Source organism: Stylophora pistillata, chromosome 3 (genome assembly GCF_964205215.1).
Source record: "Stylophora pistillata chromosome 3, jaStyPist1.2, whole genome shotgun sequence".
Lineage (NCBI taxonomy): Eukaryota > Metazoa > Cnidaria > Anthozoa > Scleractinia > Pocilloporidae > Stylophora > Stylophora pistillata.
The window spans coordinates 33,099,971-33,127,840 of NC_142521.1; the positions used below are offsets into that span (position 1 = coordinate 33,099,971).

Genomic DNA, 27,870 nt, shown 5'->3' on the forward strand with positions numbered 1-27,870 from the left:
GATTCTATTTAAGCCGCTGCCGGGGCCAGGGAATGTGAAAACAAAAAATGTCTACAGAAAAGACGCCCACCTCAAAACGCTAAAATTGCCATGCTAATCGGACTAGAAACGAGACTTGAACCTTTGAAGACCATCTGACTTCACTCACTTCGCTATTCTTCAACAGTTGTTAGTTGGCTTGATCGATAGCTAGCCTCAGGCTCTCAGTTCTGGTTTTTCCGCCTTTCGAGAAATATGTCTGAAAAAGACTGGGTAGAGTGAAAGATTGGTTTTGACATCGACCGAGAGGGACTTGGTACTAAAACAAAGAAGATGGCGACCTCCTCGATTCCTTCGTGGAAAAAATGCGAGAAAAACATAGATCTGCTTGTTTTAAAAGTAGTTGTTAATACGGTAAAGATATTAAAAAGTAATTGAATTGGCGATAAGGTTGACCTCAAGTCGTTGTATTCGGGAAACAAGCCGGTGGCCAGCTTATACACAGTCGCCATGGTGAGTTATGAAATGTAAACTGTTCTTGAAATCTATCACCGGTTTTGGATCTGATTTACGATTTCTAATTTTATTCTTTTATCCGCTGGGATTGGGATTTCCGAGGAATTCACTCTGACTTTCACTAGTGTTATTGGTTCAGTTACACATTACCGATACCAATATTATGCGAAGTTGTCTCTATTTTCTAATTATAATTTTCTTATTTTACTATGTACAGGTGTTGTTAAGCTAAGAGGCGAAACTTTAGATATTTCACGCGAAAACTTGGGTTCACTGTTACTTCCTTAGTTTGCCCTCTTAAAATAGAATGATTTCATCACTGAATGTTTGAATTAACACCTGACATATAATCATTTGCATGAATCTCAAATCCCAATCAAAAAATTTTTTTGATGTACACACTGTAAGTCAATTTAGTTTACAGATCGAATGACTCTGAACGAGTTAGAAATAAATTTGGAACTTGTTTAATTTTTTTTTTTTTAAGGTAGAAGATGGAAAGTCTACTATGTTCAAATGGCAATTGAAGTAAATGGAATAATCATTAATTTTGTATGTGTTGATTTTCATAGTCTAACAAGAAAGGGGGTGAGTCAGTAAAGGTGGTAGTGAGATGCCGTCCAATGAACCAGAAGGAAATAGCTCAAGGACATCAAAGGTGGGGCAGTGAAAAATTTTTTTCCTGTGCTAAGAATTAATGGATGATGATTTTCATGCAATGCTTAAAATCAAATAACAATAAAGGTTTTTATCATCAGCAATTCAAATTCAAATCATGAAGTTTATTGTGTTCAAAAATTCACAAAACAAAATATTGGAAGTTACATGTGTCCCTATCAAGGACACTCCCAGTATAAAATAATGAATGAGCTATAAAAATAGAATAGTACAAAAGAGTGAGAGTTTATCTAACTCACAAAACTTTTAAAAATTAAATTTCTAATAAATTTATATACTTCTAATAAATTTATATATTTATATGCTGAAGTCCTTTCTTTTCAACTGTTCAATAATTCTGGCAAAGAATGAGTGAGAAAACAGTTTACTATGGCGAATTGTTTTTTTGTTTTTTTTGTTTTTGAGATTGCAAGTTGTTTGACTGACAACAACAACAACAATTTTAACAACAACAACAACAAAAGTTTATTCCGCATTAGGGTGGGGGGTTACAATGCTTAAAAATTACTCAAGAAAAATAAAGGAAAAGAAAAACCTTACATAATTGACACTGCCTACAAGTAGCACAGGCTAGTCACGGCGGGTAGTGACAACAATTTGTTAAGAGTCTAAAGCAAATTATAAATGAAAAGATTAAAGACAGCGGAGCTTAATTTCTGATGTCCATCTTGGTCGCTCACTGCTGACCACTTCAATGAGATTTTTTCAAAAATAAGTTAGCCTAAGCAGAAAAATTATTAAAGATTCATTTTGATGGTCCTATTAATATTTAATTATAGATCATCCAGTTTTTCTAATATGTTATATTTTTAAGGATAATTGAGATGAATGTGAAGAAAGGAACAATTGAGATCAACAATCCAGCTAAAAAGGAAGAAGTGCCACGAATGTTCACCTATGATTCCGTTTATGACTGGAAGTGAGTTTGAATCATTTTTATTTTGGTATTTTTTTACTTGAGGCCTATATCATCTACTGTCTCAGTAAGAACTAATATCTTAAATAGAATTACACACACACATATGTTAATTGACCACTCCCCATGGGGGCTTTTCAGGGCCAATTCCCACCCAGCAACCACCCCAGGGGAGGACATCCATCACACAGTAATCTTGTGCATGGGAAATTAACGTCTCCTAACCCTGCAGGAGACGGGACCTCCATTTATTCGTCCCTATCCAAGAAGACTAGAGTATTTAACCATTTCTTGATGTTATAGAAGGTAGCATATTCTTCTCACTTATTTTAAGACTTTGAGTGTTGGTCCGGCCGGGGCTCGAACCCTCGACCTCCTGAACAACAGTCCAGCACTCTATCCATTGAGCTAACTGAGAATTGGGATTAATATGAGAAATGGTGCACTTAGAGTACTAGTCAAGATAGGGGAGTAAACATATCTTATTAACCAAGCGCGAGGGCCGTACTGGGAGAATATTGGCCCAAGGTCTTGACAGTACGGACCAAGCGCAGCGAGGTCCGTACAAAAAAGACCGAGGGCCGATATTCTTCCAGTATGGTCCCGAGCAAGCTTGGTTAATAAGAGATTTATTTAAATACGACTGAATTTCAAAGGGACGCAAGTGCGGTATCATTTGGGACAATTCGGGACAGTGCCCGGTCCAATACTGAGAGAATATTGACCGGCAATAGAGCATTTTGATTGGTTGATTTTAGTTATTGGCCCTCTGACTGCCCGAGTCGTGTAATAATGTGGGATAAACTTTGCATAAAAACAAAGATATTAACTATTTATACTGTTGATACTTAATTGATAATTATTAGATACCACGCAGAAAGGTGAATAACGCTTCTTGTGCTTGCCAATTGGCTCCGACTTGGAAATGATTTGCATTGATCAGTACTATTTACCTCCAAGCAGCCATGCAGCCCCTTCTGGTATGCTGGTATGTCGGCTGATAATGTCCTTGGCTGAGAGTTTGTCCTTAAAATGTCACATATGCCCTCAAAGCTTTGCTTCTCTACCAAATATTCATTGTTCAGATGACCTTTTAGCTGAGCACATTATCAGCCGATATACCAGCCACCTGAAGAGGTTTATAAACTTAAAGTAGTGTGATTGTTTAATAGAAGGTCAAACTGAGGTGATGTTCAAATTTGTGAGCTCATAAGGTAATGACTGAATACAACCATGGAGAGTGCGACTGGCAAACTCCCGGTTAGCTCAATGGATAGAGCGCTGGACTGTTGTGCGGGAGGTCGAGGGTTCGAGCCCCGGCCGGACCAACACTCAGGGTCTTAAAATAATTGAGAAGAATTTGCTACCTTTCTATAACATCAAGAAATGGTTAGATATTCTAGTCTTCTCGGATAGGGACGAATAAATGGACGTCCCGTCTCCTGCAGGGTTGGGGTAGGAGACGTTAATTTCCCACACACGAGATTACTGTGTGATGGATGTCCTCCCCTGGGGTGGGATGGGTGGGATATAGGGCGCACTTAATTTGGAGCCTCGCTCTGTTGTGCGACCCTCACCACACTCTGGTGAAAGTGATTAAATAAATAGGTAAAGAGTGCAAGAGGAGATTGAAGATAACCATGATTTTTAGCTATAATTCCCTAATTCCCCCTGTGTTCTCTCCATGTAGTTCAAAACAGATTGACCTCTATGATGAAACCTTCAGACAGTTAGTGGACTCTGTACTAGAAGGATATAATGGTTAGTTTTTAATTTCATTAATTTCCTGTGATATTCATGTGGTGGGATGGTTCCCCATGAGCAGAGTGTTGTTGGTGAAAGTGCTTCTTTTAATGGTTGTTTGTTGATAACTGAGTACCCTTAAGCAATTCCTCAGGTTTCTGTGGCAGACTAGAAAAACATTGTATTATAAATATAAGTGAATAAAGGCTGATAGTTTCTAAAGATACTGTTTGGGGCTGCGTCGGTGGGGGTAACAAAATAATTTGGATATATCAGCCTTTATTCATTCCAACGAAGGGCTAACGCTCGAAACGTCAGCTTTTGTAATTGTTACAGTGGCCAATTTACCATTTGAACTTTGTTGATATATCCAAATTACATTGTATTATACGACCAACTGTCCAACTTGGCAGAGCATCTTCTAGTTTTAGTTACTTGAAGTTAAAGTCAAAGTTGAAGTTGGGGTCATAAATGAACAGGTGTCAGTCAAAGCTACTCTTCCTGTGTCACATGTAATGTGACATTCATTGCATATTACGTACCCCACACTATCTATTTCACCTGTTTTCCCTGACAATTGGCAAATACTTAGTGGTGCACCGGTGTAGACTGTGAGCAGGTTCTATTCAGAGCTCTGACAGGAGTAGCTCTGGTCACAAGACAATTTAAGTCAGCAAATGAAGCCCGCTTGCACAAGGTATCAAAGGGGTGCAGTATGAGAAATGGAACCAGATGCATTCCTAGGCAAGACTACTGTATTCCTCATAGGCTCTCATTTCCTGTGCCCAGACCCATTGCAGACCTCTCTCTAGGTGGCTTTGCTTTCAGCAATCTTTGCAGGAATAAGTGAGTTAAAGTCATCTCTTTGTGCTTAATATTATCTCACTATGTTAATATATGCTATTAATCAACTATTCAAGTCAGTGTTGGTGGCCATAACATACAGACCCTGATTAGAGGTTGGACTTGACTCTTTGAAGGAGAATTAAGACAACTCACTTATTTTCCATATTTAGGTACAATATTTGCTTATGGCCAGACTGGAACAGGGAAAACATTCACCATGGAAGGTAACGTTTATCTAATATTTGAACCATTCCTTCTCTGAATGTCATATGGGTGCTCGAATTATTTTAGAATTAATGCTGTAAGTTGGTTTGCAATTATTAAGATTCAAATACTTATTTAAATCCTTTTCTTTTGTGCTTTAGGTGTACGATCAGACCCAGTGTTGCGAGGAGTGATTCCAAATTCCTTTGAGCACATCTTTACTCACATAGCCAGAACACAGAATCAACAATACTTGGTCAGGGCTTCATACCTTGAAATTTACCAGGTATACTTTACACTTAGTCTGATCAGCAGTAACCATGGTGCCTTTAGAGGACAGTTTGCAGCAGGGTGTTATTGCAATGTAGTTTTCATGACTGGCCATTTTTAAAGTGTTATTCAATATAAACCACAGATACAAATTTCCCATTCTCCCGATAATGGTATAACTTAAGATAGAGGCATGTTGGTGTTCAAAGTAAGAAAAAGGAGAAAGATGTAGGTTTGCTATACGTCAAGGCTGTGCTCTAACAAAAATTGAAGGGAGCCCAGAGCCCTGAAACTGTGAAATCTAGGGTGCCCAACAATGTCATATGCTTTTTATGAAAAAACTAGGATTCGTGAGTCACCCAAGAGCAAAAGTAAGGCACCAGGGGCCACCGGGTGCTGTTAGACCACAGCCCTGTACCAGTTGCAGAATGGGGTGACCTGGCTGGATGGAAAAGTGGTGACAATTAGTTGGGGGTTGTAGTTTTAAAGTAGAAAATTAAAGTAAATTCGAATATAAAGTGTACATGATTGTCACTACAATTTATTGCTTTATTTAAATGCCTATCACATTGTTTTGGGAAATTTAGGGAATGTGAAATGATTCAAGTTACATAAATGCATGTACATGCTTTTACAAAATAATGAACTAATGGATGGGTGCAAATGTTTAACAACTTCTATAGGAAGATATCAGAGATTTATTATCAAAAGATCAATCTAGAAGACTGGAGCTGAAGGAAAGACCAGATACTGGGGTGTATGTCAAGGTCAGTATACAAGTCATGTACATCCAGCAGACAGCACAAAATTAGTGCATCTCAGCTACTGCCTGCTACAGTGGATAGGGGTCATTCATGTGCAGTGCACCCTTAAAATATCTCATTGTTGTGATATAGACAATTTGGTGGGAAAGGCACTAGCCTAACAGTTAACCCTGTACTCCCAAGGTCAGATTGTTAATTCTCCCCTGTAGCTGCAACACATTTTCTTGTAAATTGGTTTATACCAGAATTTGGTGTTCAATCAACAAAGGTAAAAACTCCTACTTGATAAGTTTGAGTATTCTCATTACCTGTTTGCTGGGTAATGTATGGATATTGTAGGGAGAAGTTCCATGTTAATCACTTCTGAGAGTTAGAGGGTTATTGTGTGAGACTCTGTGTCTAAATTCTGGTTTGGAGACCTGGTCTGGTCATTGTCTTGTGTTCTTGGGCACGACACCTTACTTTAACAACTCTATCCTCCACCTGTGGGTAGTACATGGGTACTGGCAAATTGTCAGGGAAGCCTGATGAAAAGCTTAGGGGGAGGGGTAACCTTGCAATGGACTGGCATCCCATCCAGGGGGGAGTAGTAGTACTCCTAGTCACTTCATGCTACACAAACTATTATTTTAGTAAATGCTGTGGGGGGGGGGGGTAACCTTGCAATGGACTGGCATCTCATCCAGGGGGGATTAGTAGTACTCCTAGTCACTTCATGCTACACAAACTATTATTATAGTAAATGCTGTGGGGGGGGGTAACCTTGCAATGGACTGGCATCCCATCCAGGGGGGATTAGTAGTACTCCTAGTCACTTCATGCTACACACACTATTATTATAGTAAATGCTGTGGGGGGGGGGTAACCTTGCAATGGACTGGCATCCCATCCAGGGGGGAGTAGTAGTACTCCTAGTCACTTCATGCTACACAAACTATTATTATAGTAAATGCTGTGGGGGGGTAACCTTGCAATGGACTGGCATCCCATCCAGGGGGGAGTAGTAGTTCTCCTAGTCACTTCATGCTACACAAACTATTATTATAGTAAATGCTGTGGGGGGGGGTAACCTTGCAATGGACTGGCATTCCATCCACGGGGGAGTAGTAGTACTCCTAGTCACTTCATGCTACACAAACTATTATTATAGTAAATGCTGTGGGGGGAGGGTAACCTTGCAATAGACTGGCATCTCATCTAGGGGTGAGTAGCATACTCCTAGTTGCTTCATGCTACAGAAACCATTATAATTTCTGGGTGGATGGGCCACTTGCCTACCACTGTAATTTGTTAACAGAGATCCCCATTAGGACCAGTTTCACACCTAGAAAACTAAAAGCCTTGAGCCTGAGTATTGTGACTTTATGATTGGAATAATTAATTAATTGTCTTTCTCGAGTATTCCCAGTGTTACTCTTTGAATATGCTTGTTTTTTTTTGTAATGATTTGTTTCTTATAGGATCTTCAGTCATTTGTATGTAAAAGTGTAAAAGAGATTGAACACGTGATGAACGTGGGCAACCAAAATAGAGCTGTGGGGTAAGTGTTATGATAATATGGTAAAATATTGTACACACTCCTGTAGAAGGAATTGTATAACTACCCCGCCAGTTAGTTTTCATTCTGATAATAATAATAATAATAATAATAATAATAATAATAATAATACTAATGATAATAATGATAATAATAATAATAATAATAATAATTCTTGTTTCTATAGCACTCTTATCTAAGGCGCTTTACAATACTGTGCGGGGGACTTTACCAGACTGCTGGTGGCAGTTCACAATCAACAAAGGCGAATTTTTACAGTTGCCCCCTCCCCCAATTCCCAGTAAACAGGCCAGACCACATCACAGTTGTCTCGTGATGTAGATTCTTTAACGTCCCCTGCCTAATCAAATTATCTAATGAAAAGATGCAGGAGACGGGACCTACGGTTTATTCGTCCTTATCCTAGAAGACTAGAATGTCTATCCATTTCTTGATATTATAGAAAGGTAGCACATTCTCCTCAGTTATTTTAAGATCACGAGTGTTGGTCCGGCCGGGGCTCCAACCCTCGACCTCCCGCACAACAGTCCAGCGCTCTAACCAATTGAGCTAACTGGAAGGCGGTGGACAGTTGATGTTAATGTTCATAGAGAAATGTTACTAAACTCTTTCATCGTCAAGATCTCAATATTAATTCACCTTTCTGCCTGTCATACAATTCTTATGATATTAGTTTGGAGAATGGTATTGGATCGACTGAGAATCCCCTAATTGATGCTTTTCTTTATTCTCATTTCAAAATAAAAGAGCAACCAACATGAACGAACATTCATCCAGGTCCCACGCTATCTTCATCGTTACAATTGAGTGCAGTGAGGTAATTATGTCTTTTAAAATACGGGAAAAATGTTATCTATTTCTTGAAAAAAAAAAAAACTGTTTGTTTTCCTTTGGCCAACAAGAGAAACTAAGAAGAACGTCCAACAGTTAATACATCACCCTGGCAAATTTTGAATAGAAACAGCTTTTTCGCCACTGGTATTTATCTACCCTCATCAACTCGATAATCAAGTGAATATGCCAAAAAATTCGACTTTCAAAAGGTAAAATCCCTAATAGAGTCGTTTTCAATTGACTGTCGAAGGTAAACAGAGATTACCTTGGTTTTGCTTTATTTCGCTCTGTGATTGGTCCAGAAAACTCGTGCCGCTCTCTCAACCAATCAAATGCAAAACTGAAACCAATCACGACTTGGTCGCCCGCGCTGTGGGGAGTTTGGTTGTTTTTACTTTGAGTTCTCATTGGCTTTCAAAGGTATTTTCCTTTTTTTTTTTTTTTTTTTTTTCGATTTGCCGTTTTAATTACTTTGGTTCTGGCTTTACGAAACTCTTAATACTATTTGATAATTAAGTTGTAAACAAAAAAAGGGCGTTTCCTTGCTTTAAAACTGAGAACTGCTAGAATTCATCCTGATTTCCGTTAAAGTGCACCTACACCCAAAAAATTTTTTTCGCTTAACGAAGTAAGCTTATTTTTTTGAGTATTTCTGCCCAAACATTTTTTATTTGCTCAAATCTTCAATTTTCTATGCCCAGTCAAAATACGGAAAATCGGCCGCCATCTTGCCCCACGACCGAGTTTAAAGAGGAATGGCTCTAGTGGGTAATGTGACGTCAAATCGAGAACACGAAAGTCTGCTTTTCACACATTTTCACTTGTTTGGGAAGGTTGTAGTCGATAATTGTCCGAAAATATGCCGACTAAGTGTGTTGTAGAAGGATGTAGCAACGTGCGAAATTTGCAAGAGGGTATCGCGCTCCATACAATCTTCATACAACACACCTAGTCGGCATATTTCGGACGATATCGACGACAATCTTCCCAAACAAGTGAAAATGTGTGAGATGCAGACTTTCGTGTTCTCGATTTGACGTCACATTACCCGCTAGAGCCATTCTTCTTTAAACTCGGTCGTGGGGCAAGATGGCGGCCGATTTTCCGTATTTTGACTGGGCATAGAAAATTGAAGATTTGAGCAAATAAAAAAATTTTTGCGCAGAAATACTCAAAAAAATAAGCTTACTTCGTTAAGCGAAAAAAATTTTTTGAGTGTAGGTGCACTTTAAGACTGCTTACTTGTTACAATTGACTTCAACTTTAAACGGATTTTAAATTTGCTTTCAGCCTGGTGCAGATGGTGAAAACCACATCCGAGTTGGTAAACTGAATATGGTGGATCTCGCTGGCAGTGAGAGGCAGACGAAGACTGGGGCCACGGTAAGAACTAAAAGCTAGCACCCAGTTCACAATGCGCCAGAATAACTTGATTTGACGCAGGTCCACACCTTTTCTTTTCTAACCTGCTTTACAAAATAAATTATGTGAAGTCTGTGTGTATGTATATGGCGTTCAGAGGCTCTTGGATCCTGGGAAAGGTTTGCACGTCGGGAGCGAAATGTGGTGTAATTTATTTTTTGCTTTGTTTTGTGTTTTAGGGTGAAAGACTCAAAGAGGCTACTAAAATCAACTTGTCTCTCTCGGCTCTAGGAAATGTGATATCTGCATTAGTAAGTAAAACTTCTGTTTGGTAGTTTTTTTTTTTCGTAGTAGAGAGAGACGTTATCTGTTGTTGACGTTATTTGATTACGCTCGCTGAAGGGATCAGTGCAGCAAAATGACATGCCGAAACAAAGCTGGGGCAGAGAGAGCAAGAAGCTGAACTGACAGAAGACAAAGGGACGTGACGAACTCACTTGCTTCGATTGTACTAGTTAAGCTTTGCTTTGATCATAATATTCAGCGGATTGACTGCTTTTCCCGTAGGTGGATGGAAAAAGTACGCATGTACCGTACAGAGATTCCAAGTTAACAAGATTACTGCAAGGTAAATACATGAACGTTGTGGTTATATGTTGTAAAATATTATTCGTTGATCAAAGTTTTGTTCGCAGTCAGTAAATTCATCTTTTCTCTGCGAGCAGATTCTCTCGGAGGAAACGCACGCACAGTAATGGTTGCCAACATAGTAAGTTTTTTTTTTTTTACTTTTTCTTAATTGGTTTTAAAATTCCTTTGGTATAGTAAAAAAAAACCAAATTGATTTTTCTTTTAGCTCACGAGCAGGCCCTAATTAGTCGGGCAGGACGCTCGCGGTAAGGTTGGAGACGAGCCCGGGAGAGGTTTGCGGGGACTCGGCACTAGTTATCAGTAGGGTACTTTTCTTACAGAACTAAACCGACAAAGTTGGACGAGTTTCTTCACTTTTAAGCGGCGCAAGCGGAAATGTACCGTGTGCCATTTGTGTAGAGTAGAGGTTTTATGTAAGTTCACAGATCCTTAGCAGTCTCTGCATAATTTTTTTTTATTCTTGTGTCATTTAGGGTCCGGCAAGCTATAATTTTGAGGAAACGATCACAACACTCAGGTATTTTGTTTAAATAGTAATGACAAAAGAATGTCTTAAAGAGATCACGTTTGCTTAATAACGACGTCATATTTTTCCTCTGCACATACGAGACTCGCCAAGCCGTTTCAATTTATTGTCTGCGCTTTTTGAAAAAATTAATGTTTATATCTTTTTATTGGTCACAGATATGCAAACAGGGCCAAGAACATTAAAAACAAACCGAAGATTAATGAAGATCCAAAGGATGCCTTGTTGAGGGAATTTCAAGAAGAGATCTTAAGGTGATAAAATATTTACTAGTATGAAATCATCGGCCACTTTGTTAGGTACAACATGTTGTGTCTCACATTTTGTTATAAAGCTTGCAGCGCCCGCGGGTAAGATCAAGCGAATCCTTTATTTATTCTGCTTGGCTACCCAAGCGGGCAAGATGGTCTGATTGGCTATCCTAGCGAGCAAGATGGGCACATCTTGCTCTCGTAGCATTACCTGCTTTGATCCCGCGCTAAAAAAACATGAGGTAAGCGGACTTACAAAGTTTATCATTTTTGGACAATGTCGGCAATGGAGTCCCAAAAGCGGCAGAAGACAGGTCAAAACAAAGAAAAACATTGAAAATTAAGTCATTCTTGATTCCTTTTTATAGCAAAATCTTTTTGCTTATAGTAAATCCTTTATTGATCAAGCTTGTTAAGTCATAGTGGCTGAATATTACCCTCGTTCTTTTTGCGTTTTTTTTGTTTTTTTGTTTTTTTTTGGAACTCGAATAAAGACGCAAAAAAACTAACTCCGCCAATACTCAGCCACCTTTACCTCACACTTGATTAAAACGTATCTGAAATGATATAAAAATTCACGCTGTTTCTTTCTGCAGATACTCACTGTTCCATTCAAGTTGTCTGGTTCATTTGCAGATTAAAAAGAGAACTGGAAAAACGAGGTGGTGGGGGAGGGGGATCAAAGAAAGTCAGAAGAAGAAGACTAAAAGAAAATGGTGAAACTGAAGAAATAGAGGAAGAAGGCGTGGAAGGGGGCGAGCAGAATGGGGAAGATAAAATCAAGTTGGAGCAGGCCAGACTTGAAGAGGATAAGAAAGCGCTGCAAGAAAATCATAGCATGATGGCAGAGGTTTGTGTTTAGACAAGTCTGTTTGATTGAGTCGTTTTGGTTCGTTTTTATTCTAACAAATGGTAGCTTCTTGAGTGCTTAGCAAACCTCCTAAGTGCATATAGAATGCAATAGTGTTCGCTGTGGTGCTTACCTTTTTTCGATAACACAAAAAACAATTTCTTGCGAAACATTTGTTGGAAACATTTGCTCACGTCAGCAGCGTACACCTATGGGCAAATGGTAGACACTGAATTGACCAATCAGAGCGTGCACTCTACGTGATTTATGTTATAAAGTCTTATTTGTCTCTCTCCCTCTGTCTCATATCTTTGATCCCCCTGGAATGAATGCCTCAGTGATACATAAACAGATGGGTTAGGTAATGTGATAAAGCAACGCTCGTTTTCCTCTAGGAAAAGGAAAAGCTTATGGGTGAGATCCAGAAGAAAGCTCAGCAGTTGAAAAAACAACAGGAGGCCCAGACAGGTCTAAAATCAAAAATAAAGGTAAGCTGGCTGTTCTATGTCATTTGGCTAAGAGTAAAGCAATGTTGCCTGAAGAACTGGAAGCCCAGTCAGGTCTTAAGTAAATTAAAAAAAAAGTAAGCTAGCTGTTAAAGAGACTCAGCTAAGAGTGAGGTAATGTTGCTGTGGAACATTTTAGTGATGAACCTTTCCTCCGCAGATGATGGAGAGTAAATTACTGGTCGGGGGAAAGAGCATTGTCGATAAAACCACGGAACAAGAGCGAGCGCTAGAGGAACAAAGAATACAGATCGCTGAACAACAGGTATGTTTTAATTCAGCAGGAAAACGAACGGAATATCTTGAGAAAAATGGTACCTGGAGCGCATTTAATTATGTTCAATTCCCTTCATTTCCAGTGAAAGTTATAAAGCTGTAATAGCATGCAAGCAGGCCGTCATTTTAAGCGCTTCGGCTCGAATGTATCTTCGCCCGCGGGAAAGATCGGGGACTTGAACAACATGAGTCAGCGGGAGGTCTTCCTGGGGCCAGGGGTCTAGAACCTTTCCACACCACCAGCACTGTAATCCACATCTCCAAGACCGTCCCACACCCCTAAGACCGTGATCCAAACCTCTAGAACCGTCGCACACCTCTAGGACCGTTCCACACCTCCGGCAAACCTTTCCTCCCACTCATCTCAAATCTTGCGCGTCTTACAGCACTACAGTGTCTCGCGGGCTACAGCTGTAACGGGATAGTCGTAATTGTTCTGAGTGTGAAAAAGTCGTTTTCTTGTGTATTGTTTTTTAATTAGCCACACCATTTTTTTACATAAAAAACAATCAAGACTTTCAGTTATGAAATCACTGATTTTGACTATCGATAAGCATCGGTAGCGCTGCAGAACGTCCGTTTGTTCGCCCACGGAGAGATTTGGGACAAATCGGGGAGAGATTTGCTGGGGGTCGGGTACTAATGTCCTCTCGTCGGCTTGCGTTGCCCGAAGACTCGGGCGGGCGAGGAATCAATCGTGCCAAAGCGCTCATAATGACGGCCTTAAGACTATATTTTTTGTTACGCCCAATCTCGCAAATTGTTGTTTTTAGTTCAAAACTTTCCGTTGTGTTATGCTTTTCTTTCTTTCTTTTTTTTTTTTTTTTCTGACATGTGCTTTCTATTGTGTTTTATTTTTAGCGCCGCGAAAGAGAAATACAGCAAAAGCTGGATGAAAAGGAAGAAAATGCAGTAGAAATAAAGGGAAATTACTCAACTCTTCAACAAGAAGTGGACAGCAAAACTAAGAAACTGAAAAAGGTAAATCTGTTTAAATATCACAAATAGAGATAGGAACCTCAGTCACTTCCTAGTTTTCATAGCAGAATCTGGTCAGACAGGTCTGATTATAAAATAAAATTTGGACTTATCAACTGAGCGGTTGACAATGTAAATTGGCCATCGAAAAGAAGTTTTTAGCGTTAAAGGGCCAACCTCGAAATGCCAGCTTTAGAAATTATTTACAGTGGCCAATTTACAATATTTTAATATTGACATTTAAGTCTTGAGTTAAAACTCAAAAAACCAAATTATCTTGTAACACCCCACCGATGCAGCATCACAATTTCTTTTGAAACTTAGCCCTTTATTCGTGTGGCTTTTACGCTGATTATAAAAGTACTGGCGAAACAAAGATGATACTGCGCCTCAGTGTTCTCATGGAATTCTCTCATTTGAGAGGAGTTGGCATTTAATCCACTAAGATTAAAGATTGAACATAAAAAAAGGAGATTCGTTATGATAATGAATGCAACTGTTCTGGCGCCGTTTGGACTGCATACCGCTGATACGCGCTCAGCTCATCACTTTTATACTCGACTAGTACAGTAGTTTAAGTAACTCGGAAAGCTTCTTGTCAAATAACGGTCACAGAAGTTTAACAAAGAGTCTTGAGGGAAATTGAAAATGAGATAAACCACTGTTATGAAATAAATAGATGAATAAATAGATAATAGCTAAATCTAACCTCGTCAGTTTTTTTTTTTTTTTTTTTTTTTGTCACAATTTGCTATTTGAATGTTGAAATCTTTCCTATAGCTGTTTGCTAAGTTACAGACTACCCGCTCTGAAATCGCTGACCTGCAAGATGCGCATATTCGGGAAAGACAGGAACTAGAGCAGGCTCAAGAGGATCTTACCAAGGAAATGAAGCTAAAGTGAGTTACTCTGTATGACATACACCGCAACTAAAGTGCTCGTCTTCAAAGACTATTTTAACGTTGGACCATGAAAAGCCCCTTTTCGCCATGATTCTCTCAGGTGACATAGCAATTGTATCAGAATATAGAAACAAATTATCGTTTCAGAGGGAACTTAAATGTAAGCAATCTTTACATGGCAGCGAGTTTTCTACGACAATTTTTTTTTTTTACTGAAAAGTCTCTTTCTCATAGCTCCCTTTCCTCTGAAATGTCACGCGCGATTAGCATTGCCTGACATCTAAAAAAAAAGAGTGTGACGTTTTTGGAGCAGGGGAAAAGATCGACGATAAAATTCTCTAACACGACAGCTGGTTTCTAGTGAAGGTGCTTGTTAGGAAACTTGTAACGGAAAGAAGGTCCAAATGAAAATCAAGTGCAACGGATATTTGCGGATGCATCCAGAGAAAAGTTTTTCTGTACAATTAACTTTTAAAAAAGCTAACGCGATGCACGTTTCTTGTTGAAGACAAAAGACTTGTAGACCTGTCTCTTCAGCGCCAATGACTGGGATATTGAATCATTTTTGGTGGATGTTTGAACCATTCTCTGATACTTTGCCTTATTCCTTTAAAGGTCTTTGATAATAGAGAACTTCATTCCCCCAGACGAACGTGTCAAACTTACCAACAGAGCTGTTTATGATGAAGAGAACGAGGAGTGGAGGTTGAAACCGTCTTCTCAGAACGGCAGGTGAAGGACTTTTGGATGATTATTACACACTGCACTTCTTCAACGAAACTTTCGTTACAACTCTAGGTGCCGCCAAAATTGTGTTCAAAACTGCTTTGATTATTTTCCTGCAAAAGATTGACTCCCGCCTTTGTGTTCGATTGTTGAGCAAAGTAATCAGAGCCCCCTATGAATGCTCGTGTTTCACCGGTTCAGTCTTCCCAAATCTAATTGTCTCATCGCACCTGCTCCTAAGTGTTAGTGGCTTCATATCTCGGTTGGTTAACGTATTACTCCATCTTTACGACGTTACAAACTCAAATCTTGTTTGAGTCCTGAAATTTGTATGAGCGTATATTATTTCAATTATTATTATTTTTTTTTTATTATCCTTAATTTATCTTCCGCGGTTCAAACTGAACTCTTTCAATAACCATGACTTCAAAAATAAACCAAGAATTATCTATCAGGTGTCTTTTTCAAAACTTTGTGGTGTATGATCTCGCATAAAGGCGCTTGTCTTGAGGATGGCATCTCTATGCTCGTGTTTGTTTGTTAATGGTTGCTTTTACTTTCCAATGAACAGCCAACCAGCCATGGCCAAACGACCAGTTTCAGCCGTGGGCAACAGACGACCTATCACTGAATATGCTAAAATGGCGGCGGCCATGGGTGGCCACATGCGATACAAGGTACAACTTCATGGTGGTCGTGATCGGGAGGGGGGGGGGGCAGGAGGTGGGTCCACCACCTGTCCCCTCCCCCCTTTGTTTTGAGTTCTCCAGTCATGGTGAAAGTATTTCTTAAGCCAGGAAGGGACTATTTATTTGACAACTGGTCTTATTTGCCGTAAGAGCTGGATATACCTCTGTGGTATATTCATTTGTTATCCTGATCGATTCCCTCTCACAAATTATTCATGAATCCGTGACATAACTTAACAGGAAAATTAAATCTTCAAATATGTTAGAATATTCAAATATGGTATCAAAAAAAGGTGAAGGGCTATTGTTAGCTCAATTTATTAATGTAATCTTAAACTGAAAGCATGTTTGACTGATAACTACTATTGTCATCCTAAAGGCAACTCTTGAGATTACAATCATTCTATGTCTCTCTCTTTTAAGGCCGAGAACATTATCATGATTGAGCTGGACATGCCGAACAGGACAACCAGGGAATATGAAGGGCCTGCTGTGGCACCCAAGGTCCAAGCTGCTCTGGATGCGGCTCTGCAGGATGAGGAAGATCTTACGCTCGATGCTGAGTAAGCTGTAACTTCTTGTGGTGTGGTCATGACGTTAAGTCCGTGTTTGCGCGTTGTAAGAGAAAAGTATAGAGCGTTTTCACATGACCTCACGGCGGCCCTGTTGATTTACTAAAACAATTAAAGTGGTGGCCTTGATGATATACCAAAACAATAAGACGGCGGCCATGTTGGAGTGCCAAAATAAGGAAACAGCGGCCATGTCCGTAGTTTCCCTCGCAGTCGGTTTTTGGGATGTCGCACAACGATCACCCTGGACAGGTCTTAGGATGAGCGTTGTGTGACATCCTAAAGAATGACTGAGCTGCGAAGGAGACTTACTTCTGTACACTGTTGTGCCAAAACAAAAATGGTGGCCATGTTTGTCTACGACAACGCAAAAACTGCTACAGGCAATTAAGTTTGGAAGGTTATCGTTGCGATGGCCTGAACTTCTACAGAGAAACACGCCGTTAATATTTCCTTGTTCATTCTTTTTTTTTTTTTTTTTCAGTATTCTTCTCAGTAAAACTAAGGTGAGGTCAAAGAGAAGAGACAAGCACGATCATGGCGAGCGACCTAAAACTGGGTGAGATGCCCTCACTTCATTTCAGCAATAGGTTTCGAGAGTAACAGCAACTTACACGGTGTTATTTTTATCTTTTTTTTTGTCAAATTGTCGTTACTCCCTCGCTTTTTCCTTTTTAGTGCAGTCTGTGACATTGTTTGTAAAACGTGATGACACAGACTCTGAATGGCATGCTGTACTCACAGTTCCCCTGTCACCCTCCAATCCTCCAAAATATCTAGCCCTCTCCCCTTCATAACCTGTGTCATAAACAGTCTCTTTCATTTTTCTCAGGCGCAGAAGTAGAGGCCCGCCATCTACCAATCATCAGCAGGGTTCATCGGACTCTGCGCAGTATCCAACTGCCAGAGGCTTGGTTGCTCAACAGAAAAGAGTGTTACCTCAGTAAACCAAGTGGATATTCAAAATTTTCTTTATGATGGTGGCCCCATCATACAAATTATATCATAAGTATCATCGAATCATTTCCTGTTTCTTACTTCTACTTGGAGTTCAGTTTCAAGTCATTTTTGCTGTATTTTTCTAACGCTGTTGTCTTCATCCTCAATGAGTTAATCCGACGAGGCGGGCATCTGATGCTGGCTTCCGTAGGGGGCCCTCCCCTCCTCTATAAGAGATTCCTTCCCTATTTCCGTCACCGATTCAGTCGTCCAGACTAGTTGTGAATTTCTGTAGGCTATACCTCAAACGATGTTTGTTCAAATGGGTGAATATTATCTGTAAACCCAGTCTTCGAGCAGGCCCTTTATTATTAGCGCTGCAAGACGCGTGGTTCTCCGCTCCGGGAGAGCCCCGGGAAGGTATAAAACTAGTCAGGGAGAGATTTATCGGGGGTGTAGAACTAATATCAGTTCCAGACCCTTAGCGGACCTGTCGCCGACTCGGGTTTCTCGAGGCCTCATAATTTCCTGCGGATGAAGAAACTTTCATGCTTACTGTAAACTTTGCAGTAACTTTGTTCACGAAAACAATTTTCCAATTTTTTTTTGTCGCAAATGCGTAAACAAAACCTTAGTTTAGTGTCGAAATAATTTGGATATGTCAACAAAGTTGAAATGGTAAATTGGCCACCGTAACGATTTCAACTTTGTTGATATATCCAAATTATTTCGTTACCCCCACCGACGCAGTCCCAAACAGTTTCTTTAGAAACTGTCAGCCTTTATTCACTTAGATTAGTGTCATTACAGTTCTTTGAAAGAAAAGGACGGCTTCAGTTTATTGTTATAAAATTTGTCTCAGAGTGCCAAGTTGATCATGAGGTCACTGAAAGTGTTAATAAATTATCCTTGATTTTCTTTACAATAACAGTCTAGTCCTTTACATGGGCTAAAGAGGGTTACTGGATCATTTTGAAGCTGTTTTATTTGTGACATTATTGTAAATAACTCGAACGAGATACCATTAGTTACCGTATTGAATTATTTATTTCGCAGTAATAAGTGCTTAATAAACTAATAATCTCTTCTGATTGGAGAGTAACTGAGTTGTAATCTCGTTCGACTCTTACCAGAATACACTGATTTACAACAAAAAGAACGACGAAAAGGTGACTTTGGTGTTACTCATTGAAACCAATGTGTAAAGTCGTATTTCCACGTATACGAACTTTGAAACTTGTCAAAGATGCTTTGCACCTCGCCAGAAAACAGACTTTGCACCTCGCCAAATTTGAAACTCTTCAAAGCGTCGAGAAATGTTAACGCTCAATGTCTAAATTTTTCCCAGATGGCACTGCGTTTGCCCCGCTGCGCGCTTTAATTCGTCCAGGGAACTCACAGAAACTATCTCAACCAAGCGAAATAAAACTGAAACAGCTGCGAAAATCAATTACGCGCTGTTGAGGCGATTCACATAAAGTTACTTTGAGTTCTCGTTGGCCTATGGTGATGTTAACTTTTTTATATAACTTATTTTGATTCCTGTCGTTCGGTTGCTTTTTTCGACACAATTGAAAGGTTGTTTAAATATTACTTTAAAAAACTGCACATTGTAAATTAGAAGTTCTAAGTTTCCCTTTCCTGACTTCCATTGAATCTCTCATTGTTCTCTTCCAGAAGTTGCAAAACCTCGTCGGGCTGGCGTTTGCTTTCCTCTTCGGCCCTTTTCTTCTTCGCTTGATAACGCATCCCCACAAAACCATCCCCGTGACGTTTAAAATAACGACCGGCTCCCTTAATCAACCAAAATATCACAAATGTCAATACGCTGATTATGACAGAGCATGCCATCAGAGAACATGGTCCTACAGACGATTCAACAATCGTGTGCCCCACTGCTAAAGGAACAAGCATGCCCCCAGAACTTGAAGCAACTAAAAGAACAGAAGCTATTTTTCCCGAAACTGTTACAAAATACTCTGCAAAGTTTAAAGCCGAAGGAAAGATTGATGCCATAGAAACGCCTAAAATAATTGTTCCTATCCATAGCTTTGTGGGATCGGATCTGTCACACTGGCCATGGGCGAATTGCGAGACCAGCACTGCTGATCCTATGAAGCAGCCAACCATGTCAATACATATCATCTTCGAGGGTCTCATGTACCTTGCTAGAGGTACAGATACCAGCCGGGCTAACGCAAAGCTTCCCCAGAACGCGGACGTAAGGAACGCGGCTTTGTCGTCGGACAACTTTGGTCGGCTTTTTACGCCAAACGTGAAAATGTAGCCCCCAAAGGCGTCTTCCAAGCCCACATAGAGCAAGAGAAAAGCTGAAAACAGCGACAGAATGACCACTTTGTACGTAAGACTACCCTCGTTGGTTTTAGACGTCTCTTCATTTTGAGTTTGTATACTCTGTACATGGCAAGCTCTAACCACAACAAAAGCCATGAATCCAACACCAGTTGCAACAAGTGGAATGGAGCCGAGCCAGAAGGCCCACGTAACAGGCATTGGGTTCTCGCCAGTGTGATTACTGCAAACCGGACTGTCACTTATGCTACTGGTCGTGCTGCTCGTGTCGTTACTTGCGTTTGTGGGAATGTTTGGGCTCGTGATTCCATCTTCAAGAAAGGGTTGTACTATGAGCGGGGCTACAAATGCCCCTAGGGCAAATACAAAATGTAAAGCTTGCATGTAAGGCCTTGACTTCTTACCCCACGTGTTCAGTAAGAGGACATTGCCACCTGAAAAAAGGTTAATTCAAAATTAGGAGAGCATTACATTGGCACTTGGCCTTACACAACGTCGTAGCGGAAGACACTACTGGATAATTCACAAATCGACAGTGGTTTAGCGTGGTCTGTACTCTAATCGACAACGATATTCGTCATCACAAATGTTGTGGACTCACAAGGCGCACAACATTTTGACCACGCACTGTGATAACGAATATCGTAGTAGATAAGAGTACAGACCGCATTAGACCACTGTCGATTTTTCTGTTTACCACAATATTGACGTCCAATAAAAACATTCGTTCAGTGCGTGACACGTTGACGCGAGCAGCGTTGTCTGTACTCTTATTGACCGGAACGGCAAATTTGGTCAATCAGATTGCGACATTACTAACAATTGTGATACAAAAGGTGATGGTAAGAGGGTGCAGAAGTCTCAAGCTGAAGGAGCCCTTCAAGTTTAGTCCTTCAAGTCTAATAACAGCATACAGATTCTCCTCAGTACATATCCAATGGCACTGGCAAGAATAATTTATCGCACAATTAAGAGCTCCTTCACAAATTAATTGATCATCTTTTTTATTCCCAAAACCTTGATGTTTGATCCACCTCTTACATTTTGAGAATAAATTAGATGCTAGTAACTCTCAGGAGTTAAAGAATTCAGATTTTCTTACTTTTCTTTCTTATGAAAACTGACAGATTTTTTCTGTGTCTCTTTGTTTATTTAATTACTTACATTTAATTTTTTTCATTGTTCTATGTTTGACTGTTTTAGTACCACACCCTCCCCACAACTTGTCCAAATATTCCTCATGAAAGGGATACATACAGTACAGAGTAGTTCACTGACCACAAAAGGGCCAAACTAAGCTTAAGACCTTGTTAGCTTTGAGCTGATGGTCGATCCCCCTTTGTTTACTTCCAATATTCTGTAGCATATTTATCACAATTAAATTTCAGCTCAAATTGAGTCATTTCAATTTTTTCTCTCCTGCCAATGTCACCATAGTAACCAAAATTTATTTCAGTTTCTTGAGTATTTTCAACAAGTTGAAACCTTTTTCTTAAAAGCAAAAGCCTTAAAACAGGGGCCAGCCTGAGATAGGGTAAAACCCAAATAGTTTAAGGTGGCTGAACACAGTTTTTGATACCTTTGTTTCTTTCACCATTTTCTCTAAAACCCTTGATCTCTTGGTCGCCAAAATTGGCAGCAAGCAAGTTTACAACACAAACTTTGTTTTTTAGATAGTTAAGCTGACGTATGTGCCATTGCCATGGCGACATGAATAGATATAAATAGGCAATTAAAATCGGTTTTGTTTCTTTGTGGAAAATCTAGTCATTAGATTTTCTTTATAATTTGCATGTAGCAAGTATGTAATAATACTCACAAGTTAACATCATTTTGCTAACAATTTGACAGAGATCTCTGATTATCCCTTGTTGAAGATTCACTCGATTTTCTAGAATTTCCTTTGTTTAAAATCAATTTTTTTCAATACTCCAGTTACTTATTTCCTAAAGTATTTTTGTGTCAAATTTCGTGAAATTCTAACGAGTGGTTCTAAAGAAATAGACATATTTCCGAGAAAGCAATTTTCCATTTAATCGCAATTTTTTAACTTACTACACATGTGCTGCATTTAACTGGTTTCTTTTGGTAATGACAAAAATGCTGAGAATTGCTGGGTTCTTTGCACCATTAACTTTTCTGACGTATCTTTGTAATAAAAGATTAAAGCCCTCTATACACTGCACCAACTATAGAGAAAAATGGCACAGATAGTGCGGGTACATGCTGAATAAATGAAATGACTGCTCTGTTGACGGCATGTTTGTTTTTTGCAATCCTTATGTGCGCACGCTGAATCGCATCAACAAAAGCCCACGCCAAAACTGTGTTCAGCCTCCTTAAGAAACATAAAATGCAGAAACAACTATTGAGGGCTGGATCAGACATAATATTCAGAGGTAACAAGTCTAAAGCAGATTGTTTTACCAGCATCTGGTCCAAAAAAGGCAGAAAAATGCATTGGTCCTACACAATTTGAGGATTTGAGGACTCCATTGGTGCACAACCCTCTCTTGCAAAATGGCACAAGTGAAAAAATCACTTCACCCTTATGCATGCAGGTCTCACTCACTTGTACTCAATCAGACCAAAAATTATAAATTAATGAATAGTATAATGATTTGATATTAAGGCTCTCAGGGTGCTTATTAATTTTTGGTTCCTGGAGGGAGGGCACCTATTAGGGACAGGAACCTTCAAATCCTTTTTTAAGAAACAGCAGACTATGGAAAGTGGACTTGCTCTTCCTGGATCCTTAACCTGGCTATAATGACCAGCCAATAAATTGTCCCAAGATGTTTTAGAGTAGATCATTGGTTTGAAGGAACTGCATGTGCACTCCCATGAACATAACTGAGTTAAGAGATTGAGATGAAGACCTCTGTTTTTGTAATAAGGCTTTCACAGAGCAATTAAATAAAAATGAACTTTGTATGATTCAATGTACCTGTACTCTAACAGTGCTATCACTGAAACAAAATAGGGGTGCTTCTTGAAATGAGGGTATTCAAAAGGAGCACTTATTACCAAAAAAGAATTAAACAGGGGCATTAATTGTTAGAGAGCGGGCACTCGTTGGAACTAGGGCACTAAACCAAGTTAGTGGTATGTTTGTTATGAGTCTTGAACATGTTTACATACCAGTGTCCACTGATCCAAGGGCTAAGCCCATGAATACCACAACAAGAAGAAGACCAATGAGACTGGTGACATAAGGCAGGGCCCACATCATCACAGCTGCCCAAACACACGACAGTGATAAAACCAAATGTCCATTGTACTTGTCAAATAACCAACCACCAACAATACTTCCTATCAGATAGCCAATGGCCCGTGCGGTAAACACAAATGACATTTCTGCCAATTCTGTTTGAGCTTGACATGCTAGTTCTATCAAAGTGGGCCCCAAAATGGCCACAGATATTCCCTGTGGAGAAGAAAAAAATGCTATTCTTTTTCAAGGCAAAGGAACAAATGAGGCATAGCTGTATACATGTAGTCAATGCTGCATTGCTAAATTCCTATTGTGATTCAACTATGGTTGAAGCTATGCAGAAAGGGATCCCTTACGAGGAGGGGAGGGGAGAGGGTGGGTAGTTGGGAGCTCAAAAAGAGCCCAGCTCTGAAATAAACACGTTTTTCAGTTTTTTTTTTTGTTGTTGCCACCATATAATATGTATAAGTATATTTTAGGTTTGTGAGAAATGGCAAGGAAGTCCAAAGGAACCACAGGGCTTATAAAGTAAGGGGTTCCTTTCCTAGCAGTATGCCTCTTACTAAAATGTAGCACCAGTGGCAAAGTAGCTCAAATAATATAATAAAATAACCAACAACCAGAGAAACCATACAGATCTCAAAAAATCAAATCTTGACACATCCCCAGATAAAATAGACAAGAGGACAACCAAAAACTGGCGCAAGCTCAGATGAGGAGCAGAGGCTGCGGATACCTGGACCACACTAGACCAGGATAGAACAAGGGGAGAGGAGGATGATCATCAATGGTCTTAGCTCCAGGGACAGGGCTGAATAACATACACGCATGCGCTAGATTTTGCCACAGAAGTACGGATTTTGAGTCGTTCACATGAATGATTTCCAATTCTGTTGCTTTAAGGTGTCATTTTCCTTGCCGCTTCTCTTTTACAGAACAACCTCCAAAAACTTGGTACACCCCCTAAAAATTTTCAAAAATTAATTTTCTCCTTAAAACCTCTGGAAATAGGAAAAAGCCTTTGACAAAAACTGTAGAGTTCCTCGGTTTTAAAAGTCAGCCCTTATTATTTCCCGCTAATTTCGCTAAATTTTAGACCTAGGACACTTGAGCCCACATTGTTGACCACAACCCACTGACGTAGCATTTCATTATTCGGCTCTGTCAGCTCCAGGAGGAGCTTAAGGCATAACAAACACATGTATAAGCAAGAGTCCTTGTAATGCATAATGGGTGGTAGTACACTGATGCTAACTGGCATTAATTGACACCCTTAAAGCAATTATGTTTGAAAATCTTACAAATCACTAATAATAAAGACAAAGGCAGCTTTTACACCAGAGAAAGCCCATCCTACCAAAGCTAATCCCAAAATTTACAGCATTAGGTAGCTAGGAGTATAATGTTACCTTGCCCTGGGTGGGAGTTTTGTCCATTAAAAGCTTATAAATAACTCATAGGGTCAATTCCATGTTGCGGACGTGACATTTAGAGGCAAAATTTGGGTATTAAATGTCTCCTAACGTCAGATCCACACTATTTGAATTGAAATGAGTCATGTCATAAAATTACCCCTGAAGTACCTTTTATTTTGCCAGAAAACATTTTGACTATCTCTTTGAGATCCAGAGAAAATAATTTTTCAAAGTGTGTTGCAGATGTGACTCCTACAACAACCATTGATTTGAATTACTTTTGGTTACTTCAAATTTCCTGTGAATTGAAAACCTTTTAAAAAAACTGCATATACTAACTAAATGCAATAGTAATTGTGCTTCATAAATCTGAAAAGATATTATAGAAATTACTTGTTACCATGGATTTATTAACAAAAATGTTGTGTTGCAAACGTGACCAAAATTTGTTGTGGACATGACATTTTGGGGATGTTCAGGAAAGAGCTTTTCATTCACCCCTAATAACGTTCAGAGTAAAATGCCACTGAAGTAAAAATTCTATTTTTATTACTTTTATCTGTAAATTGGGAAATAAATAACAAATAATATATATAAAGAATAAAAATGTTGTGTTGTGGACATGACCAAAATCTGTTGTGGAGGTGACATTCTGGGGATGTTCAAGAAAGAGCTTTTCATTCACCACTAATAACGTTCAGAGTAATGCCACTGAGGTAAAAATGCTGTTTTCATTGCTTTTATCTGTAAATTGGGAAATAAATAACAAATAAAATATTAAAACTTTGATGATCTAGGTCATTTTGTACCTCAAAGGCCATTTATATATTTTTGGAGAATTTTAAAAAAGTGATAGCCTTACATATATCATATGTCTATAATTATCATTTGATGTCATTAAATATCAACATATCTTCTCATGTTTGAAAATTTTATGAGGTTTTCTGGGTTTTTAAAAATGTGTCATGTCTGCAACGGTCACGTCCGCAACCCGATATCTCTTAAATGGTTGACAAATTTGAGCAAGCTGGGGTGTCAAAATTATCATAATACTTAACAATAAGAGCAGCATAAATAAGACCTGAAACAGTTGAGAACCTACATAGAAATTAAATAAATGTTGCTCTGAATCATACCCTGAAGGTCACGTCCGCAACACTTTTTATGTCTTTGTTAGTCTGAGGCATTAAATGTTTGAGGATTTTTTTCTTTTGGCATTGAAAGGCTCATCCTATTGGGTAGTTAAGATCTCAAAATCTGATTCATGGCAATCAATTTCTTTGAGATATAGCAATTTAGATATTGGTATGTAAAATGGCTTATTCAGTTAATAAAAACCCTAAAAAACAATGGCATCACACAACCTGGGCGTGGCCACTACTGCCAATCTAGATTTGGATTCTTATAGAACTATGTATAGGCAGTTGAGCAGGATGGGCAGGGAGGGATCATAGTCTCCCCAGACTTACAGCCACCCCATGTTTAGGTGCTGAAAAAATAATTATTGCTTTTAAAACGCAGCATAATAAATTGGCAAAATATTCCATCTCATGTTCTTTTCACAATTCCTTATATCATTAACATTCCACTTGCTGAAATAATATGTTGTAAAGCCTTTTTTTTTTTTAAACAGCTCCAGCCTGTGTTCGAGAAGCTAATTAACTGGAGCAATTTTCCATTAAACCAGACAGCATGTCTAGGAAGTTAGACAAGAATATTATTTAATTATTTCATTGATAGGAATCATTCAAATGCAAAGGTACAAGATCTTAGACTGTACTGGAAAAAATGAAAGAAAGTCACAAGTCGATTGCAGACCCACTCAAAACTGTAAAGATTGCAAAGAAGTTTTTTTGTGCCAATGAATAAATATTAAATAAACATAAAAATAATTTAGCAGTGGGCATTCCACTGGATGGCTCTTCTTGTCCACTGTTTCCAGATAGAATTGGAATTTGGTTGGTTTTTGTGGAGGGAGGAAAACCAGAGGACCCAGAGAAAATCCCTCAGAGCAAGGACAAGAACCAACAACAAATTCAACCCACATGTGATGCCAGGTCCAGGAATTGAACTGGGCCACAGTGATGGGAGGCAAGTGCTCTTACCACTGCACCATCTCTGCTCCCCAAATGAACAATGCAAAGGGCATTTTGGAACATAGTAGTAGGGGTATGAGTGAAAGATAAGCTCACACACATTTCAAAACACTCCTCTGACCCTTATACCTCAGTGTTTTTCCAGGTTTCTCTTACTAACAGACTTACTTCTCCCCCTGGGTAGAGAAAAGCACTAACCCAGCTATTCTCCCCCCCCCCCCCCCCCCTTGAGTAGAGAGAGACATTGTAAGACTAAAGTGCTTGTCTTGAGCCAGTCTGGACCTCAACTTAAAGCAAATCATCTGGAGCCCAGCATTCTAGAATGTAGATTACACTATCTCTCACTGAGGCAAACTACCATGTCAATTACTGGCTTAGAGAGTGGCAAAAATTATGTGTGCAATTGTATCAAGCTATGGTAAAATTCGTTCATTCGTCCATCTATTATTCAATCCCCTTTTTATGATATATTTATTTATTTATCTATTTTTTTATTTATTGTATCTTTTATGTTTTCATGGCTGAAATCATCTTTAAAAAATAGGAAAATTTTCCTATGGAGGAATCAGATAAACCAAGAATCTGTTTTCATGAACAAATCGCTCTTACACGAGATACTCTGTGGATTCGGAAGATATTTCACACGTCAGCAGTCTTAAGTTAAAGTACATATCACTAATTACATTCATAACTACAAGCTCACCAATCCAAAAAAGCAAACAAATAGGCAGATACTCTTTGCAACTTGCACTGTGTACAACGAGTACGTTGGAATTCCATGGCTCGAGGAAACGCTCGCGTTTCCTGAAATCAACGAAGAGAGATTTTGACGACGACCTTTGGACTCATTGGCTACAAATTCTTCCACCTCGCTCTCTTCCGCGTCCCAGGTTTGACGGATTTCTGCTAAATCGTCCGAATTGAGACCATGTTCAGGTAAATCTTCACCGCCTCGTCTTGTAGTGGACGCCGAAAGATCAGCCATGTTCGGTATAAAATAAATTTAATGCCCCCGGACTGTAATAGCGTGTAAGTAACATGAGACCTGGTCTTGTGATGATGTTACACGTCGATGAAAATCGAGATAAACAATAATGCCTCTCTTCGATAAACTAGTGGGGTCCATTTTGTTCAAGTGTCGTGACTCTTAAAGTGACACAACTGTCCCTGCCATGGTACCCAGACGGTAATTAGTGCACCGTAAATTAGAAAGAAAATTGGGATACGTAACGGTCGAAAATGGTTGAAGTGTTAAATGACATATATTAACAGTACAAATGTATAATAAAATACTAG

At 39.2% G+C, this 27,870-nt stretch overlaps 2 protein-coding genes across 2 annotated transcripts; one reads left to right on the forward strand and one right to left on the reverse strand.

Annotated features, from left to right (window-relative positions):
- The first annotated feature begins 286 nt into the window (after window positions 1-286).
- On the forward strand, window positions 287-18,642 carry LOC111331616 (kinesin-II 95 kDa subunit). The gene is made up of 25 exons (XM_022936766.2): window positions 287-492; window positions 1,068-1,153; window positions 1,988-2,092; window positions 3,780-3,850; window positions 4,849-4,902; window positions 5,044-5,168; window positions 5,836-5,919; window positions 7,377-7,456; window positions 8,222-8,291; window positions 9,599-9,691; window positions 9,910-9,981; window positions 10,238-10,298; window positions 10,396-10,439; window positions 10,795-10,838; window positions 11,006-11,101; window positions 11,735-11,948; window positions 12,344-12,436; window positions 12,615-12,719; window positions 13,592-13,711; window positions 14,489-14,607; window positions 15,226-15,342; window positions 15,908-16,013; window positions 16,449-16,588; window positions 17,082-17,156; window positions 17,430-18,642. Exons 1-25 carry the CDS (start codon window positions 490-492, stop codon window positions 17,542-17,544), a joined length of 2,292 nt encoding a protein of 763 aa, XP_022792501.1. The 5' UTR covers window positions 287-489; the 3' UTR covers window positions 17,545-18,642.
- LOC111331621 (sodium-dependent glucose transporter 1A) lies at window positions 18,565-27,730 on the reverse strand. The gene is made up of 3 exons (XM_022936771.2): window positions 27,278-27,730; window positions 22,991-23,276; window positions 18,565-20,283 (listed from the first exon to the last, which is right to left on the reverse strand). The coding sequence occupies exons 1-3, from the start codon at window positions 27,557-27,559 to the stop codon at window positions 19,163-19,165; spliced, it is 1,689 nt and encodes a 562-aa protein (XP_022792506.1). The 5' UTR covers window positions 27,560-27,730; the 3' UTR covers window positions 18,565-19,162.
- Between the last annotated feature and the right edge of the window lie 140 nt (window positions 27,731-27,870).

Coding starts and splice junctions, on each gene's coding strand:
- LOC111331616 (XM_022936766.2), top strand. Junction 4,903..5,043: donor GAAAACATTCACCATGGAAG/GTAACGTTTATC, acceptor TTTGTGCTTTAG/GTGTACGATCAGACCCAGTG. Junction 11,949..12,343: donor ATCATAGCATGATGGCAGAG/GTTTGTGTTTAG, acceptor GTTTTCCTCTAG/GAAAAGGAAAAGCTTATGGG.
- LOC111331621 (XM_022936771.2), bottom strand. CDS start 27,559: ATGGCTGATCTTTCGGCGTCCACTACAAGACGAGGCGGTGAAGATTTA. Junction 23,277..27,277: donor TTGTTTGCTTTTTTGGATTG/GTGAGCTTGTAG, acceptor TCTTCTCCACAG/GGAATATCTGTGGCCATTTT. Junction 20,284..22,990: donor CCTTGGATCAGTGGACACTG/GTATGTAAACAT, acceptor ACCTTTTTTCAG/GTGGCAATGTCCTCTTACTG.